Here is a 16,192-nt window from a genome sequence, read left to right as displayed (position 1 = left end):
ATATTTAAAAGAGAAAAACAAATATCCAAATCCGCTGTTTCCGAACTGTAAATATACAGGGGTTGACAGTAATTTTATCACCAGTCACCACTTGATGGCAGAAATGTTTTCATCGCATTTACGCCGTGTGTTATACTGCCCGATGCTACAACGTGCGGAGAGCTAGTATTTTTTTTGCGGATTGGAAATGATATAGGCAGCCTGGTGGTTCAGTGGTTAGCGCGTCGACCTCAGAGTGCAGAGGTCATGGGTTCGATCCAGGCTCCGGCCTTCCTGTGTGGAGTTTGCATGTTCTCCCCGGGCATGCGTCGTTTTTCACTGGGTACTTTCTGGTTTCCTCCCACATTCCAAAAACATGCATGGCAGGTTAATGGAGCACTCGAAATTCTCCCTCATGTGTGAGTGTGAGCGTGGATGGTTGTTCGTCTCTGTGTGCACTGCGATTGGCTCGCAACCGGTTCAGTGTCCCCCCCCCCCCCCACCTATTGCCCAAAGACAACTGGGACCAGCGCCCCAGGCAACCCTTGTGAGGATAAAGCGGATCAGAAAATGGATGGATGGAATGACATACAGGGAAAACGTAGTACCTCATAAAAAGAAACATTTTGAGTGAGTATGTTTTTGTGAAAAAAATATGAAGATTAAATTCTTGCTTTTTAGTGTTGGTTTTTTGTTCAGCTGTTTTCTGCCGCCCTTGAATAGTAATTTTTATGCAAGAATGCCTTTTGCACTGAAAGAAAGTTGATCATTCATACATGCATTGAAAAATGTATTATCAAAAATTAAATATATTAAGGAAGAGTGTGTGGTGCTATGTAGCCCACTCAGTAGCACTGCTCAAAAATTGTGGCCCTCGCCAACATTTAAGTTGCAGATCCCTTCCTAACATCATCATCCTGATACTAGAACCCTGTGGCTGCGACTCCCCATCATCTATCCCACTGTTGTCAAGGACGCATTGTCATTATTCGGGAATTTACATCTTGGCCTGTGCCCATCAGCCTCCAACTTCGTTTTGTGACGACTGTAAATTGACTCTTATGACAAGGGGGTGGTTAGCACATCTGCTTCACAGTAAAGGTTCCATGGGTTCAGATCTCGGTTCAGGCCCTACTGTGTGGGCATTTGATTTGTCTCCCCATTATGTTTTTGTTTAGATTACATTTGGTTTTGTTTCCTCATGTACCCTTTTTGTCTCCACCTGTTCTCGTCATCCGTGTCCCTTGTGTTGAACCAATCAGCTCCCTTAACCCTTTGTGTCTTGTCCTGGTGTTTCTTGTTGTCTCGTCACTTTGCTTGTATTTAGTTCCCTGGGTTCTGGCAGTCGTAGTTGGGTCATTGTGTGTGTGTGTGTGTGTGTGTGTGTGTGTGTGTGTGTGTGTGTATGTGTGTGTGTGTGTGTGTGTGTGTGTGTGCGCCATGTTTTGTTTCCGTCATAGGTTTTTGCTACTTTGCTTTCTTGTGATTTCCAGGACTTTGTTCGACTATTTGAGTTTTTTCCAGTGTACCCTGCAAGTGTTTTTCGTGAATACATTTTGTTCAGTACACCATGCTCCTCCTCCTGGGTGTCACGTAGGAGGGTGGTGGTGGTGGACCCCAAAAAGCAGGCAGGAGGGAGGAGCGGGGTGTATTTGAGGAATTGTATTTAAAACAAAGAAAACTAAATCCAAAACACACAAAGTCCAAAGTACTAAACAAAAACCATGACTAAATCTAAAACATAACAATGAACTAAACATGACAGAAAACAAGAGCAAACAGCAACACACATGACAGTGGCGAGAAGCAACAATGACCTGACACCGAGTGTTCGGGCAGGAGTCCTTTTATACAACTAATTACCAAATGACCAACAGGTGTGCAGCTGCCCGGGGAGCCCTAGAGTGCCACCTGTTGGTCCTTAAACCGAATCATGAAACTGGGATCCTCCATGCACTACCTCGCAAAATGTGACACTCTCTGCACTTTCATGGTTTTTTAAATGTATTTATTTTTTGGGTGTACTCGGGCTTCCTTGCGCAAAACATGCATGTTAAGTTAATTGTCCAAGTGTGAATCTCAGCGCAAATGGTAGTGCATGCGCTGGCGACCAGTCCAGTGTAACCTCATCTTGCCCAAAATCAGTTAGAATAGGTTCCAGTTTACCTGCTACACTCATGCAGAGCGTCACCATTCCTTTGGGGTCACATAACATCGCTGCAAAGTCTTCTAGGTGGATTGTACCCTTGTTTGCGGCATCATCACCCTGTTGTACTTTTGAAGCAATTCTTGCATGCACACTGTACATGCTATCCAGATTAAACTGAATGTTTAGCTCATTAGCCACGCTGAGCGAAATCATTAGATAAAAAAAAGAGTAAAATTATTGCAAATAGCTGGATGGGAACAGAATATACACTGTATAAGTTATATCATCTGCGATTGGCTGGCAACCAATTCATGGTGTACCCTTCCTACTGCCCAAAGTCACCTGGGATGGGCTCTAGGATGCACGTTACCCTCGGGAGAATAAAGCAGTTCCAATAATGGATGGACAGACATGATAACACGATTCCCTCGTGAACTTAAACACAACAGACAATGACAGGGTGACGCGCTCCTGCGATCTGCTGTAAAGTCATTGAGCAACATCATGAACTATTTGTTAAAATCGTTTCTGGTGGATGAGTGAACAACGGAAACAAAAGATTTTCCGTCACACAGCTATATCAATAGAGAATATATAAAACAAAATTCTGACTTTATTCTTGTTATATTTTGGATTCCGATTTATACACTTGTCTTTAATTCTTTTTCTTCAAAGGTCAGTTACACCTTAAGATTTGTGCCATAAGATTTACTACCTAATGTCACAACACCGCTTTTTTTATTTTTCTGTGCAAGGCTGTACTTTTTATACATAAAATGAAGCATTTGAAAACACATTGGTTAAATTGCAAATGCTAGGAGAATGCATCTACAGTGCATATTGGTAATGAGACCGGTGGGATGTCTTCCCCTTAATTACATTTCAATGGAGGTACGTTGCACGTCCTTCCATTTACTGCTTCACTGGTCCATGCTCGTGAATGTTCTCAATAACCCAGGTCATTTCGTTCTCACCTCACGAAATCAATCGCAACTGGACGGTTCAGGTTGTCTGAGTTTGGCCTTTCATCCGAGAAGGCTTCAACAGTTCATGCAACAAGGCTTGGTTCGGATTTGATTGCCCCAGCTTGAGTTGCTGTGGAGAACCTACCTGTTTAACTATTTACATTCGTATGGTGTCGGCAACTGTGCCATTATTCTGTAAAAATAATTTCATGCGTGCATGGCAATGACATTTAACTCCTAACAGATGAATCTTACCAATAGCTTCAACTGCAATAGTCCCCTTCTCTCTTTTAAGTCTAAATTGTCAGTATGCTGTCTCGGAGTTCACACATCCCAAACGGTGTAATAATGTTTCTTTTACAAAATGCTGCAAACAGAGCTTGAGATAGAGTCATTTCCTTGGAACTGAGGGGTTGATGATGAGGCTTTGAAGAGGGGGCCGTGCCTTTGTGATGCAGATTCAAATCATCAGAGTAGAATACGTTCGGTGTCTGAGGCCAGCTTGGCTTTCAGAATGTGAGCATAGAGAATGAGACACCTCAGAGGAAGCCGACCGGGTTGAGAAAGCAAGTGGACATGGGAAGGATGCTGTAAAGGTGAGGCGCCTCTGTTTACAGTTTGGGCATCCTGGCTGCATTCAGGCGCATGGACACGCAGGAAGCGCCGGCCGCGTAACGCATCTCCCTCAGCATGCCGCTCCACTGCTTCTTGTCGTTCTCATACCTAAAGCAGGAGCGTGAGATCTGTCACAGCTCGGTCCAATCGGAGCTCGTGCAACATGCTGCCAAAAATGAAGACTTACTGCCAGACGTCGGTGACCTCTGTGGGAGCCACCTCCTTGTTCTCCATTTCAATCATGGCGAAGCCGCCCACAGCGTACAGGGAGCCACCGGTGCTCACTAAGTTGACAGAGCTCCTCTCCTGGGGGAATTCCGCAAAAGGCTCCCACCTGGTGAGAATCAACCAGAGGATAAGGTCAAGCAGAAAACAAATTACACACAGAGTTAAACATAGCACCTACTTGTTTGTCGCAAAGTTGTAGGTTTCACAGGAGGCAGTGAGGCCTCCCTCATTCACTCCACCAGCCACTATGATCTTGCCATCATGGATGACGGTCCCAAACATTGCTCTGGGTGTCTTCATGGCTGCCAACTCCCTCCACTCCGACTGCTTGTGGTTGTACGCAAACATCTTGCCGAGAGCTTTGCTGTAGAGAAGAAGGAAAAATGAAGGTAAGTGGTATGGTTTGTGGGTGCTGTTTTTGGTTAATCGTTTGTCAATTCACAGGGTTGGGCAAAAACTAAATGACGAATTCTCCGGGTGCTTTGGTAGCGCGGGTGCTGCGGAGAAATCCAAAATGGTTTGGTGTGGACCAAAATAAAAAAGTTGAGACAATAATGTAAAAATGTATCGTTTTTGTAGTTACTGTCCACTTACATTGGGCTCAAGTGGTGCAGAGTTGTCAATTGGACTCACAGTACACTGTGAATGAAGGGCTCCATATATGGAGTCAATCACACGATTTCTGTTAGTCAAAATTCAAATAAGAAATATGTAATTCTTTATATCTTTTTTAAATGCAATGTGGTCTTTTTATGCCTTTCTTTATGTTAGCAAACAGATTCTCCCAGACTGACTATATCTGGAAACAATTTGGGCTGATATTCACTTAATTTTTTTTTCACTCGGGGACCGTAAGTAAATTCCACAAGGACAGTTTTTGAGTAGATTTTACTTGCACAGTCATATATATACAGTATATGTCACATATATGTCAGCCTCAACCTACAGGTTGGGAGAAAGCCATTCTATCACCTGAGCCATGCCACTCCTCATGTTAGTACTAGCAAAAGAAGATCCCAAAAACTGCTCTTGGAAGTATGAGTATTTTGCCTGACACCAGCAAGTAATTAACTCAGAGTAGGAGCAACAATGAGTCACTATTTAAAAATATATATATATTTACTGTATATTATACAAGTCAACTCAGAAACGTAAAATTTACTTTGAATTTCTAAGTGAAAAAAAACATACCGGTAACTATATTTTTAATCCAAGTAAATATCACCAATTGTTTTTTTCTGACTACCGCATATATGTCTTTTCAGCTGCTGCGTTTCTCTTTGCGTGAAGGACTTTATTGTGGGTGCATGAAGCTTCCTTGTCAAGAAAAATTTGCACTGACACATTGCGACGGCTGCTTCACACATACAGTGTGTATGTATTTTTCCTCTAGGACTGACACCTGCTCATCACTTGCTGTACTCGACTGACGGCTGAATACGCAGATACAGAGAGAGCGTTTAATCCTGAGGCTTGAGGTCTTCTTGTGCCCCGGCAAAAAACAAAAATTTAAAAAACCCTTGTCATGCAAGGCTCTGTTTTTCTGATGCATGACACCTGAATTTAGTCCTGCAAACAAACAGTAGACTCACTTGTCATCTGTCTTGCCGCCAATGCAGTAGACCAGCCCCTTGTGGGACACCACAGCATGTCCGTGGATCTTGAGAGGAAGCTTCTTACTCTCACTCCACCTCATCGTTCTGGAAGAGGAATATAGGAGTCTTAATGCGACATACTCCTACTTTGCTCCTTTATGAGGAAAGGTAAATTGAATAAATTACCACAATTGATAAGCATCAGTACTACAGTACACCGTATTTTCCACACTATAAGGCGCTTGGGAATACAAGGCGCACCTTCAATGAATGGCCTATATTAAAACGGTTTTCATATATAAGGCGCACTGCATTATAAGGCGCGTGGAATAGAAGCTACAATAGTAGTGGCTGAGGTTATGTTATGCATCCACGAGAGGGACCTATGCTATGGGGAATACAATACAATACAGCTTGATTTATGTTGAACTTTCACAACCACTGTAGCTGTAACAAAGCGCTTTACAAAACATTTAAAATACGATGGCCAAGAAATCAGAATATCGATCCGTATATAAACCGCATCGGATTATAAGGTGCACTGTCAGCTTTTGAGAAAATGGAATGCTTTTAGGTCCGCCTTATAGGCCAGAAAATACGGTACCCTCAAAGGACTACGGTTACAGAGATCAAAAGTGAAGAAACAACAATTCTACTTACTCGATGTCATAACACATGACAGTGTCCAGTGACTCATTCGTTTGCAGGTCTTTTCCAGCCACAGCAAACAGCAAGCTGTCACTCTCGCCGATGCTGAAAAGGCATCTCGGAGAGGGCATGGGTGGCAGGGCGACCCAGTCCGAGGCAAGAGGATCCAACTGAAGGAAAAGAGACATATCTCAGTGAACTTTACGGAAACATACACTTTCGAGACATTTTGTGTGTTTACATGGCTTGATCTGCGTAAAGGCATGGAAAGAAAAGACACACAATTGAATGCATGTGAATGTCTCTCTGCATTGAAACTAAATCGACACACACATTCCATCTGCTAATCTACATACAATGTGCAAACTTAAAACTCTAAAAATAGAGCCTTCTCCTACTGAGAAAAAGATACTTACCATGTAGAAGTAACATTGCAAAGGAACATCCTTGTTTTCCTCATCCACAAACAGCCCCCCGATTATGTAGAGCTGGTTCTTCTGTGACGTCAGGCTGACATGGTTGCGTGGCACCTGCTCCGACATTGCCGCCAGAAAGCACTCGTTCTCGTTCACGTCGTACGCCACCGCCGCAGAGTCGTTCACCATCAGGATGAAGTCCCGCGTGTACATACCGTGTCTACGATCGTCGTTCAGAAAGCCAGGGAAAGGGCTCTCCTCGTCCTCGCTTCCTTCTTTCGTTGCCCCTTCCTTTTTCTTGGGCCTCTCGGGAAGTTTCCCCTTAAAGGCTTCTCTGATAACCTGAATTGTCTTCTGGAGTTCTGGGTCCGCCTTGATTATGTCATCAGTCTCCACTTTCTCTTTGAAGTACTTCTCAGGCAGCAGGCGGAAGCGGATGCAGTTGAAAGCGTCTTTCAGAACCTTGACACGCTTATCCTTGTCATGACGAACCCAGGCCATGACTGATTCAAATACCACCTCCTCCTTCTCCACATTCAGCGAATCTCCCCCAATGATGGCGAACAGCTCGTGGGCTGCGAGTCGGAGGAAGTCGTCGTCTTTATGTAGTAGCTCAAAGTGGTCGGCGATAAAGTTGCGAGCGGCGATGGCAAGCCGGGGACAGCTGAGCACGAGGCCCATCCTGAAGATTGCCATGCAGTTGCCCACGGAGATCTTCTTCTGCAGGTAGTTGACACAAACGGTGAAAACCGAAGGGATCTGGAATTTGTTTGCAACAGCGATGATATCCTGAACGTTGTCATCTGTGAGGTCAATCTCCGCAGAGTAGAGGTACTGAATGATCATGTCCAGGACTGAGGCATTAACATTCTCCAGGACCACCTCTTTGGTGTTCTCCACCTCCTTCCCGTCTTCTGTAAAGAAGATCTCCCTGAAGTAAGGGCTACAGGCGGCCATGATCAGTCGATGGCAGGGGAGGCTGCGGTCGCCAACCTTCAAGGTGCAATCGACAAACTTTTTCTCGTTCAGCAGCTCCTTCAGACCATCCTGGAGCAGAGTGCTCTGAAAAAGGCGCAGCTCCTCCTTCATGGTATTGGGGTCCATGATGTTGGGGAAAAGTTGAATGAGCAGAGCGGATTTGTCGAGAAAGGATGGCGACGTCGAGCTTGGGTCCTTTAGGTAGTCAATCCTGTTTAGAAAGGGCAGCAGAGAGAAAAGGGTCGCCGTGTGAAGCCCCTGCAATTGAATCCAGCCATCCATCTAAATATAGCTGCCCCTGCCTACCTCATCTCCCCAGGAATCTGCCAGCGCCAAATCATTGCGCCGCACCGGCCTTGCGCTGTCCAGCAGCTGCTGTCCCAGACGGAAAGGAGCAACTGGTTGCTGAGGGTCTCCCACCATGATTCAGCTCTTCGAGTGGCCAGATTAGAGAGTAAAGACAATTGTGTCACAGCCCAAGAATGGCTTGGCTCAAGGATAACTAAGGGTACTAAGGATATATTTAGAGCTGCCGCTCTCACATAAAAAACGGGGATTGGAATAAAAGGTTAAACTCACTGTATGATATTTTGACGGCGAGTCGCCGACAGCGACAATATCTAGACTAAGCAGTTCAGAAGTTGGGGGGAGGGGAACCAAACACATTTGTCCCTCTTTTTACAAGCTAATAGGTCCAATTAATATTTTTTCAGGAGCAAGAAAAATCTATTAAACATGGTTTTATTTTACAGGTGGCTTTGATATGAGGGGGATGATAGCACGTTAAAGAAATTATAGTTTCACATTCTTCAGCAGACAGCCTGAATATACGGCACACGTTTGATAGCAGCGTACTGACACTCAATTGCAGATGACAGTATGGTAGTTTTCGTCTTGCCCCTCCTAATACTTCGGACTCATGTGTGATTACTCACATATTGGTCTCTTTATTTTACATACCGGTATTTCATCACATCTTTGTGATGTGTCTTTCCATTAACGCCAATGCCAATAATTGCTGTTTATTCATTTCAATGTTAATTCAAATACAACTCAATTTCTTAAGAAACTTTGTGGGTTGTTGTGAAGAACCCCCACAAAAGTGCATGTCTCGCACTCTTTTTTTTTTAATTCTGCGAACCCGAGGAGCATTTTCTTTAAATTCTTAGTGAGTAATGAGTGGGTTATCATGACAAAAAAAATCAGGTGCATGTGTGATGGGTATCGACAGAGGTGCTGAAATCGGACATTCAAATTAGGACTCAAATGAAATCAAAATCTAACAATTGTCATCATGCATCATTATGATATTTAATGAGAACAAGAACAGTTGCTCATGTTTGAAAAACTACACACTGATAGATCTACAAAATGTGTTGTAACTTGACTACTCATCACAACGGATCAATGTGATGATCAAAATCCATGCAAAGGTTTCAACTGATGACTAACCATTATTTGGAGTAGACAGACAATTACAAACCGTTCCAAAATTGGAGCAGTGCAAGTGCGGTGCAGAAGCGATGAGCACTAAAAGGTGAACTACACAATGTGCAAGATGCATTGGTCCTCTTTCACGGTGGTACAAATAAAGTGTTCAACAAGCTGTTAATTTTCATCAACTAAGGCAATAAATGTGTTTTGAGTGAAACCAACGGCTAATTTGACTGGATCAATTGCATCCTGGGTTACCATGTTCTTCCTTTAGTCCAACGTGTGTCAGGAGTGTGTGGAGTGAGGTAATATTTCTCCAGTGGGTAGTCCTAAACATAGATCAGACTACGCCACTTGTCGAGTACCTCACATGTAATTTAAGCAGAAGGAAAGAGTGGAGTCCATTGAAGAAGGCTGTGGCGCACGGACACAGTTGGGAGTTCAAGAGGCCTGCGTATCAATTGATCCTGCAAGAATAGTTCCAATATTCATGCAAATTCTTAAAAGTGTGTTTCTCAACTGAAACTAAAGGTCGACGAGTAAATGTGTTCTATTTGCATTCCAGAAAACAATTTATTTTCATGACTATAAGGCACCATTAAAAGTCTTAAATTTTCTACAAAATGGACAGGACGCCTTATGGTGCGGAGCGTCTTTTGTATGCGCTGAGTTCCAAAATCTGACTGACAGCCGACACGCTGTTTATATAGAGAAAAGGCGGAAGTGACTGTGGACAGGCATGCGGGAAAGAACTCGGCCAATCAGGGAAGGGTTGGCGTGTATATATACATATATGGAGAGGGAGGGAGAGAGAGAGAGAGAGAGAGAGAGAGAAGGCAGACGTGAGAGAGGACAGGCATGCTGGGGAGCAGTCCGCCAATGAGTGAAGGGTGGTCGTGTAAGTGGCACTAAAGGGTCGCCCCAAGCAGTTACCAACACCTGTATAGAGTGTGGCAATGTGTATTGTTGCAAAACAACTTCGGTTTTGGTTTTTAAGAACCCCCGAAAATAAATTCTTCAAAGAGTAGAAAGAGCCATCAGTTATGCTTTTGGCATGAGTGCCCATCTCACAGCAGCGGTGAAAAACCAAGTCAAGCAAATGAACTCTGAGGTTGCCGTTATTCCCGGAGGCTTGACTAAAGAATTCCAAACAGTGGACATCGGCATCAACCGGGCGTTCAAAGTAAAGTTGCGAACGACATGGGAACAATAGATGATCGATGGCAAACACAACTTTACAAAAAGTGAGAGGCAGCGCTGGGCGAGTTATGCCACCATTTGCAAATGGATTGTGGCACTGTTGTTCGAGTTTTTGGCAAACCCGGCATCATTTCTGTGGAGCCACATGGCAATGAGAGTGACTCTGACAACAAGAGGGAACACGGTGTTTTTGATGGATTACCGGTACTTGCACAATTGTTCGATTCTGATACAGAGGATGAGCACTTTGGATTTCTAGGTCAAGTCAAGTCAAGTCAACAGTATTTATAGAGCACTTTCAAACAGCCATCGCTGCATACAAAGTGCTGTACATGGAGCGATTTAACATTCACAGTAAACAGTAAGACGAAATGGTAATAAAGGCGGTAGAAAGCACCAAGCAGTAAAATCATGCCGAGTCGAACGCCAAAGAATACAAGTGGGTTTTGAGGAGGGCTTTAAAGATGGGCAGCGAGGAGGCTTGCCGAATGTTCAGTGGGAGGTCATTCCAGAGAGAGGGACCAGCAACAGAAAAGGCTCGATCCCCTCTGAGCCTCAGTTTAGTTCTTGGTACTTCTAACAAAGACTGGTCCACAGACTTGAGGCGTCGGGCAGGTGTGTAGGGGCGGATGAGCTCAGAGAGGTAAAGTGGCGCGAGATTATTTAGAGATTTGAAAACAAAGAGGAGGATCTTGAAAATAACTCTAAAAGGAATGGGGAGCCAATGAAGGGATGCCAGAGTAGGAGTTATATGCTCCCTCTTACGAGTACCAGTCAAGAGGCGAGCAGCGGCATTCTGGACCAGCTGAAGGCGCTTAATGGAGGACTGGCTGACTCCAAAGTACAGGGCATTACAGTAATCGAGCCGGGATATGACAAAGGCATGGATTACTTTCTCAAAGTGTTCATGTGAGAGGAAAGGTTTTATTTTGGCCAGCTGTCTAAGGTGAAAGAAGCAGGATTTAACAACGGCACCAATTTGCCGATCGAGTTTGAAATCACTGTCCAGTTTAAGGCCCAAGTTTGAGACTGTTGATTTCAAATAAGGAGACAGGGGGCCCAAGTCTACAGGATGGAATGTACAAGGGCCACTGGGACCAAACAATATCACCTCTGTCTTCTTTTCCTTGAATTTCAAGAAATTTTGTGCCATCCAAGTTTTGATTTCTTCCAGAAAGGATAGGAGTGGCCTTAATGAGAAGGCGTCTTTCTTGCTCAGTGGGACATAGATCTGGCAGTCATCTGCATAGCAGTGGAAGGGAATACTATGTTTCCTTAAGATGGAACCCAATGGGAGAAGATACAGCGAGAATAGCATTTCTGGGTGATGATTGATCGAAAAACGTGAGTACATTGTACGATGGCTAAATAAAATACAACGGAACTCAATTTTGCTTCCGTTGCCTTTATAAAAACGTGTTTTTGCTTGTATCTGTATGTCTTGGCATGCTACCGTATGCTTCAAGCTAACGTGTTTTTAGCGTGCGCGCATGCATGACGTATGTTTAAGCTGGCGTATGTTTTACCACTTTAAAACTGCGGCCAATAATACAGTGCGTTTTGTCTATGTGTAAAGTACACAAATATCACCTATTAATGAGACTGCGCCCAACCATACGGTGCGGCGAATGGTTGTGAAAATACGGTACTTGTTTACCTACAGTAACACTGCGCTACACCGGGGCTAGAGGGTGCTAAAGCCACATTAGAAATTTGTCTAGCCCCCCCCCCCCCCCCATTCATTTACCAGTATGTATTTATTTTAGTTTAAAAAGTTCACAAGTAGCCATTCCGTTCCAAAACAATCCCTGTTCCTGTGTGTGTGCTGCAACTGAACCGTGTTTATGAAAGCGGGGGTTGGGGTTGTGAAAAGTCAAGCGACCGACAGACATCTTATGTTGCCACTCATTAAACTCACACCTAACCTGAACACATTGATATCACATGACATGGGTCTGGAGGACATGAGAGAACATCGACCAGTCTTCGGTGATGTGATGGGATCCTCCGTGGCCCGCGAGGTCCATCTATTGCAAGTTAGAACAACCCGTTTTGCTGAACGCAATGACTCTTTTACCTCGATGGCCACTTCTGCGTAGAGCAGGGGCGCGGCAGATTCAGTGAAATGTTTCCTTGGTGCTATCACCTATTGTGGCTCCAACATGTGAACCATACGTCTAAAACGCTGATTTTCCACCACTGAAGGTCTTGAGGCCTGAAATGTTTTTAGCTCTTGTTGAACCCCTGGGCAGGGTTTTCATGGCCTGTTGCTGTTGGCCTCCACGAGTGGACGGTGGGTTTACCGGATTTGTATTTTTTTTTTTCCCTGGGTCGTGTCAAGTGAGTCGCTGCCTCGAGATTGGTAGTATTGCCGCGGTATTTGAACAGTCTCATACCTGTCAACTTGTACGTTTTTCCCTCATTTTACAATTTTTTAAAATCATTTCAAATCATGTACGGCGTATTACAACTTTTATACAGGGGAAAAAAAGAGCAAAGACCATTTTGGGTCAAATCCAGATCATCTCACCTGCTGGTTAGCCAACAACAATGCCGTCGTCGATTGCTGCTATTGTCACGGCAAACCAGCAAAAGTCAGCCTCAATCGTATATATTTTTTTCACCGCTTCATACGGTCGATTGATAAAGCATGATGTAAATCGTTGTACGGGTTTTTGTTGCTTTGTAAGGGGAATGGTAATCATTTATAAGGGCAGCTATTAGCTGAGGTTAACAGGTATGACAGTCTGCACACAGCGTCACTCACGTCTAAGTCTGTTTTTCCTAGGAAAGTGTTAAACCCGAATAATTTCCGAATTTTTGATTTAAAATGTTTGGGTGGTGGTCATAAGACTGCAGGGACAGGCTCACTCGGATGATGTAGTGTGACTCTGCTGAATGCTTAAACCGGCTGACTCACCACAACAAATTGGCTCTGCGCTGCTATCTGTTGGAAGAAAGTGGTAGCTTCAAGTTTGCTTTTTGAAAAATCAAGGAAATCGATTCAGAACTTTGACATCAATTTATTGAATCTTGGCATATAATAGTGATAGTTGAGTGAATAGATTTTTTTTGCACACCCTTACAAAAAAATGCATTGAAACAGTGTATTCAGTGAAAAAATGAACAGGTCAGTAACAGCAGCAAAGCAAGATGGCTGCCCTCTCCCTTCGGCTGCAAGAGCAGGCTGCCAGTCCAAGTTATTCTATACATCCGTAGGAGTGAGTCTCTCAGGTACTTTCATGTTAGGTTACAGTTAGTTCAAATGTGTTTGCAAACATGATTAAACATACTGTATTTGCAAAGCATGTACAAATGTATTGTTAAAATGTATGCTAAGTGCTACAAACAGCATTTACTGACTTGCGCATGCGCAGGTCGTTCCCCTGTGGCATGTGGGAAAAAAATGCAGTTTTATTTAGTCTAAATTTGATCTATATGTCTAACAGAGTGGTGCAGAAAGTTCTTAAATTATGACAGAAGTGATGCAACAGTACACAGTATGGCGGGGGCAATGATGAAGTCGCATTACTGCGCAACAGACAACAGACCTGCTATCGAATTAACATGTAAAAACTTTCACTCGACAAAACACAACATGAACAAGCATACTTTACAAATATGTTTGAAGAAGTATGCCCGTCATTCATGTTCTCCTCCACATTGGCAGTTACACGCTTCGGGACAAATGATTGTGGTGTCATACTTTAATGAAAAACAAACAAAAAAAACGCTCAAGTTAGTAAAGTCAAGAAAATCTTTTTTCTTCCCCCCTCCACTCATTGATCAAGTACCCGCTTAGCTGCAGGAGAGGAAAAAAAAATTCTTGTGCATTGAGTTAAATTGGGTGTATCCAATTCACAATTCATTTGTTCTAGCAAGCAAGCTATGAGCAGCAAGTGCCGGTTCATTCAAGTAATTCTTGCAGCCAAATGCAATGAATGATGTAAAACCTGACATTAATTTGGGAAAACAAAAGCTTAGTTTAAAAACTGAACGCAGACAACCACCGTTTTCTTTCCTCGAAGGGTGCCTGCGTTAAATCAAAAGGAACTGCTGCATTACAAACTGTTAGAAATGCCGAATTGTCCAACAGCCCTTTAGCGTGGAATGGCTTGCTTATTAAATTGAATTTGTTTTTATTTAAAGCACCTTTGTTTTTTTTACCAGATAATGTGCATAGTGGCGGCCCGGTAGTCCAGTGGTTAGCACGTCGGCTTCACAGTGCAGAGGTACCGGGCTCGATTCCAGCTGCGGCCTCCCTGTGTGGAGTTTGCATGTTCTCCACGGGCCTGCATGGGTTTTCTTCGGGTGCTCCGGTTTCCTCCCACATTCCAAAAACATGCATGGCAGGCTGATTGGACGCTCTAAATTGTCCCTAGGTGTGAGTGTGGGCGTGGATGGTTGTTTGTCTCTGTGTGCCCTGCGATTGGCTGGCAACTGATTCAGGGTGTCCCCCGCCTACTGCCCGAAGACAGCTGGGATAGGCTCCAGCACCCCCCGAGACCCCAGTGAGGATCAAGCGGTTCGGAAAATAGATGGATGGATGGATGTGCATAGTGTACTGCAAAGCAGCCTGTACATACAATCTCGTGACTCTACTTCAGCTAAGTTTTATTATCTCACTGATGCCCCCGACCCCATCACATTGTTGTATATTGGCCAGTAGGAGGCAGAGAATGTATTTGCGTGTGAGTGAGTGAGTGTGTGCCGTGTGTGTCGTGATGTACAAAACGTCTTCCTTAAAAAGATAGTTGAAACAATGTCTTTCATTTCCCCCCCAACTCAATTGAAGACACTTGAATGCAGAAACTAGTAAACATTAAGAAAATGAATTTCCATTTTGCTTCAACCAGAGTGGTGAGGAGCTTCATTTCCGCAGTGTGTTGCCTCCTCAAGTTGTAGCAAATGTTGCAGCTTCACGCAGAGGCTGTATGAAAAAAAAAATCTGGTCCCATGGGGAGAGAAATACACGTCTTCTGTTCCTGAGTATGAGCGATGAAGAACGGTAGACTCTGAAGCTAAATTAGAATCTCGACAGAGTGTCTTCACTCAGCCTCCTAAAACAACAAAACATCAGAGAAAAGCAAAACAATCAGAACCAAAACAATGACTTCCGGATTTGTTTGGTTCTTTCATTGTACCGTTAGAAGTGGTTAGCACACAAGTCTTCTTGCATTCCTCCTGTGTGTCAAAGCGGTTCCTGTTACCGCTGCAGCCTCCAAACCAGAACTGAACACATGCGTTGGCCTGCTTGTCATAGTACCAGCGGATGGTGTATTCGCGACACAAGCCCTGATCCAGAGCCAAGGCACAGCGAGGGTCGAAGGGTACAGTCCCTGCATAAAAACATGATGGGAGAGGTCATGGAAAAAGTTGTTTGCCATCTGTTGTTGACCTTTCCAGAAATTTACACCTGAGAGAGAGATGAACGTCTCTCGGATGAGCATTCAATCACAACTCAGGAAACGACATCATGGATACAGGGTAAAAAGATTGTCTTAACCTCGTTATCACACCTTGTAAGGCACAACATGGATTACCGTAGATTATGTAGACATAATAAATGGGATGAAGAAGGGCCTTCAACTCCCCAAAAATAAAAACAAATCCAGTGCAACCAACAGACAGGCCAAGCAGAACGTTGTCGAAAAGTGTAAAGTTGAAGTTTTTTTTCTAGTTACGTGTCTCAACAACAACATTATTAGCAGTTTTATTCTATAGATCAAATGTCAAATATGATTTGATCGTTTGGCAGCAAACAGCAGTGGGGGCAATTCAATAAGGCCCTGCGACTGTAGATTGCTGCCTGAATGGAGTGACTATTAGACAAACAAGTTCTTCCATACTAAACTCATTCAGTCGTAGGGCTGTGCACAAATCGGTGGTGGCTTGAATTGATTCGCGAATTGGCAATAAAACCAAACGCAAATTGAGTATTTCCAGATTCGACTCAGATCACACACACGCACAAGCAGCTGGCTA

At 43.9% G+C, this 16,192-nt stretch overlaps 2 protein-coding genes across 3 annotated transcripts in view; both read right to left on the bottom strand.

Moving 5' to 3' along the window:
* Nucleotides 1-2,847: 2,847 nt before the first annotated feature.
* LOC127592168 (kelch-like protein 41b) lies at nt 2,848-8,316 on the bottom strand. 2 transcript variants are annotated; one of them, XM_052052702.1, is made up of 7 exons: nt 7,880-8,315; nt 6,596-7,784; nt 6,192-6,349; nt 5,529-5,636; nt 4,115-4,300; nt 3,896-4,042; nt 2,848-3,816 (listed from the first exon to the last, which is right to left on the bottom strand). In XM_052052702.1, exons 1-7 carry the CDS (start codon nt 7,912-7,914, stop codon nt 3,705-3,707), a joined length of 1,935 nt encoding a protein of 644 aa, XP_051908662.1. In that variant the 5' UTR covers nt 7,915-8,315; the 3' UTR covers nt 2,848-3,704. The 2 variants fall into 2 exon arrangements, with proteins under 2 accessions (XP_051908662.1, XP_051908656.1); XM_052052696.1 differs by having other exon boundaries at nt 6,596-8,316.
* Nucleotides 8,317-14,905: 6,589 nt separating this feature from the next.
* The window catches only part of LOC127592621 (collagen alpha-1(XXVIII) chain-like), a 28,612-nt gene continuing 27,325 nt past the window's right edge, over nt 14,906-16,192 (bottom strand). Inside the window, exons 35-36 of the mRNA XM_052053538.1 lie at nt 15,352-15,546; nt 14,906-15,267 (exon numbers count right to left, since the gene is read on the bottom strand). Coding sequence (XP_051909498.1) covers nt 15,260-15,267; nt 15,352-15,546 — 203 coding nt within the window. The 3' untranslated portion in view covers nt 14,906-15,259. The remainder of the gene's footprint in view (nt 15,268-15,351; nt 15,547-16,192) is intronic.

The sequence above is a fragment of the Hippocampus zosterae genome, chromosome 2 (assembly GCF_025434085.1).
Source record: "Hippocampus zosterae strain Florida chromosome 2, ASM2543408v3, whole genome shotgun sequence".
Lineage (NCBI taxonomy): Eukaryota > Metazoa > Chordata > Actinopteri > Syngnathiformes > Syngnathidae > Hippocampus > Hippocampus zosterae.
The sequence above is the reverse complement of the archived record's forward strand: the minus strand, read 5'-3'. Positions and strand labels throughout refer to the sequence as shown.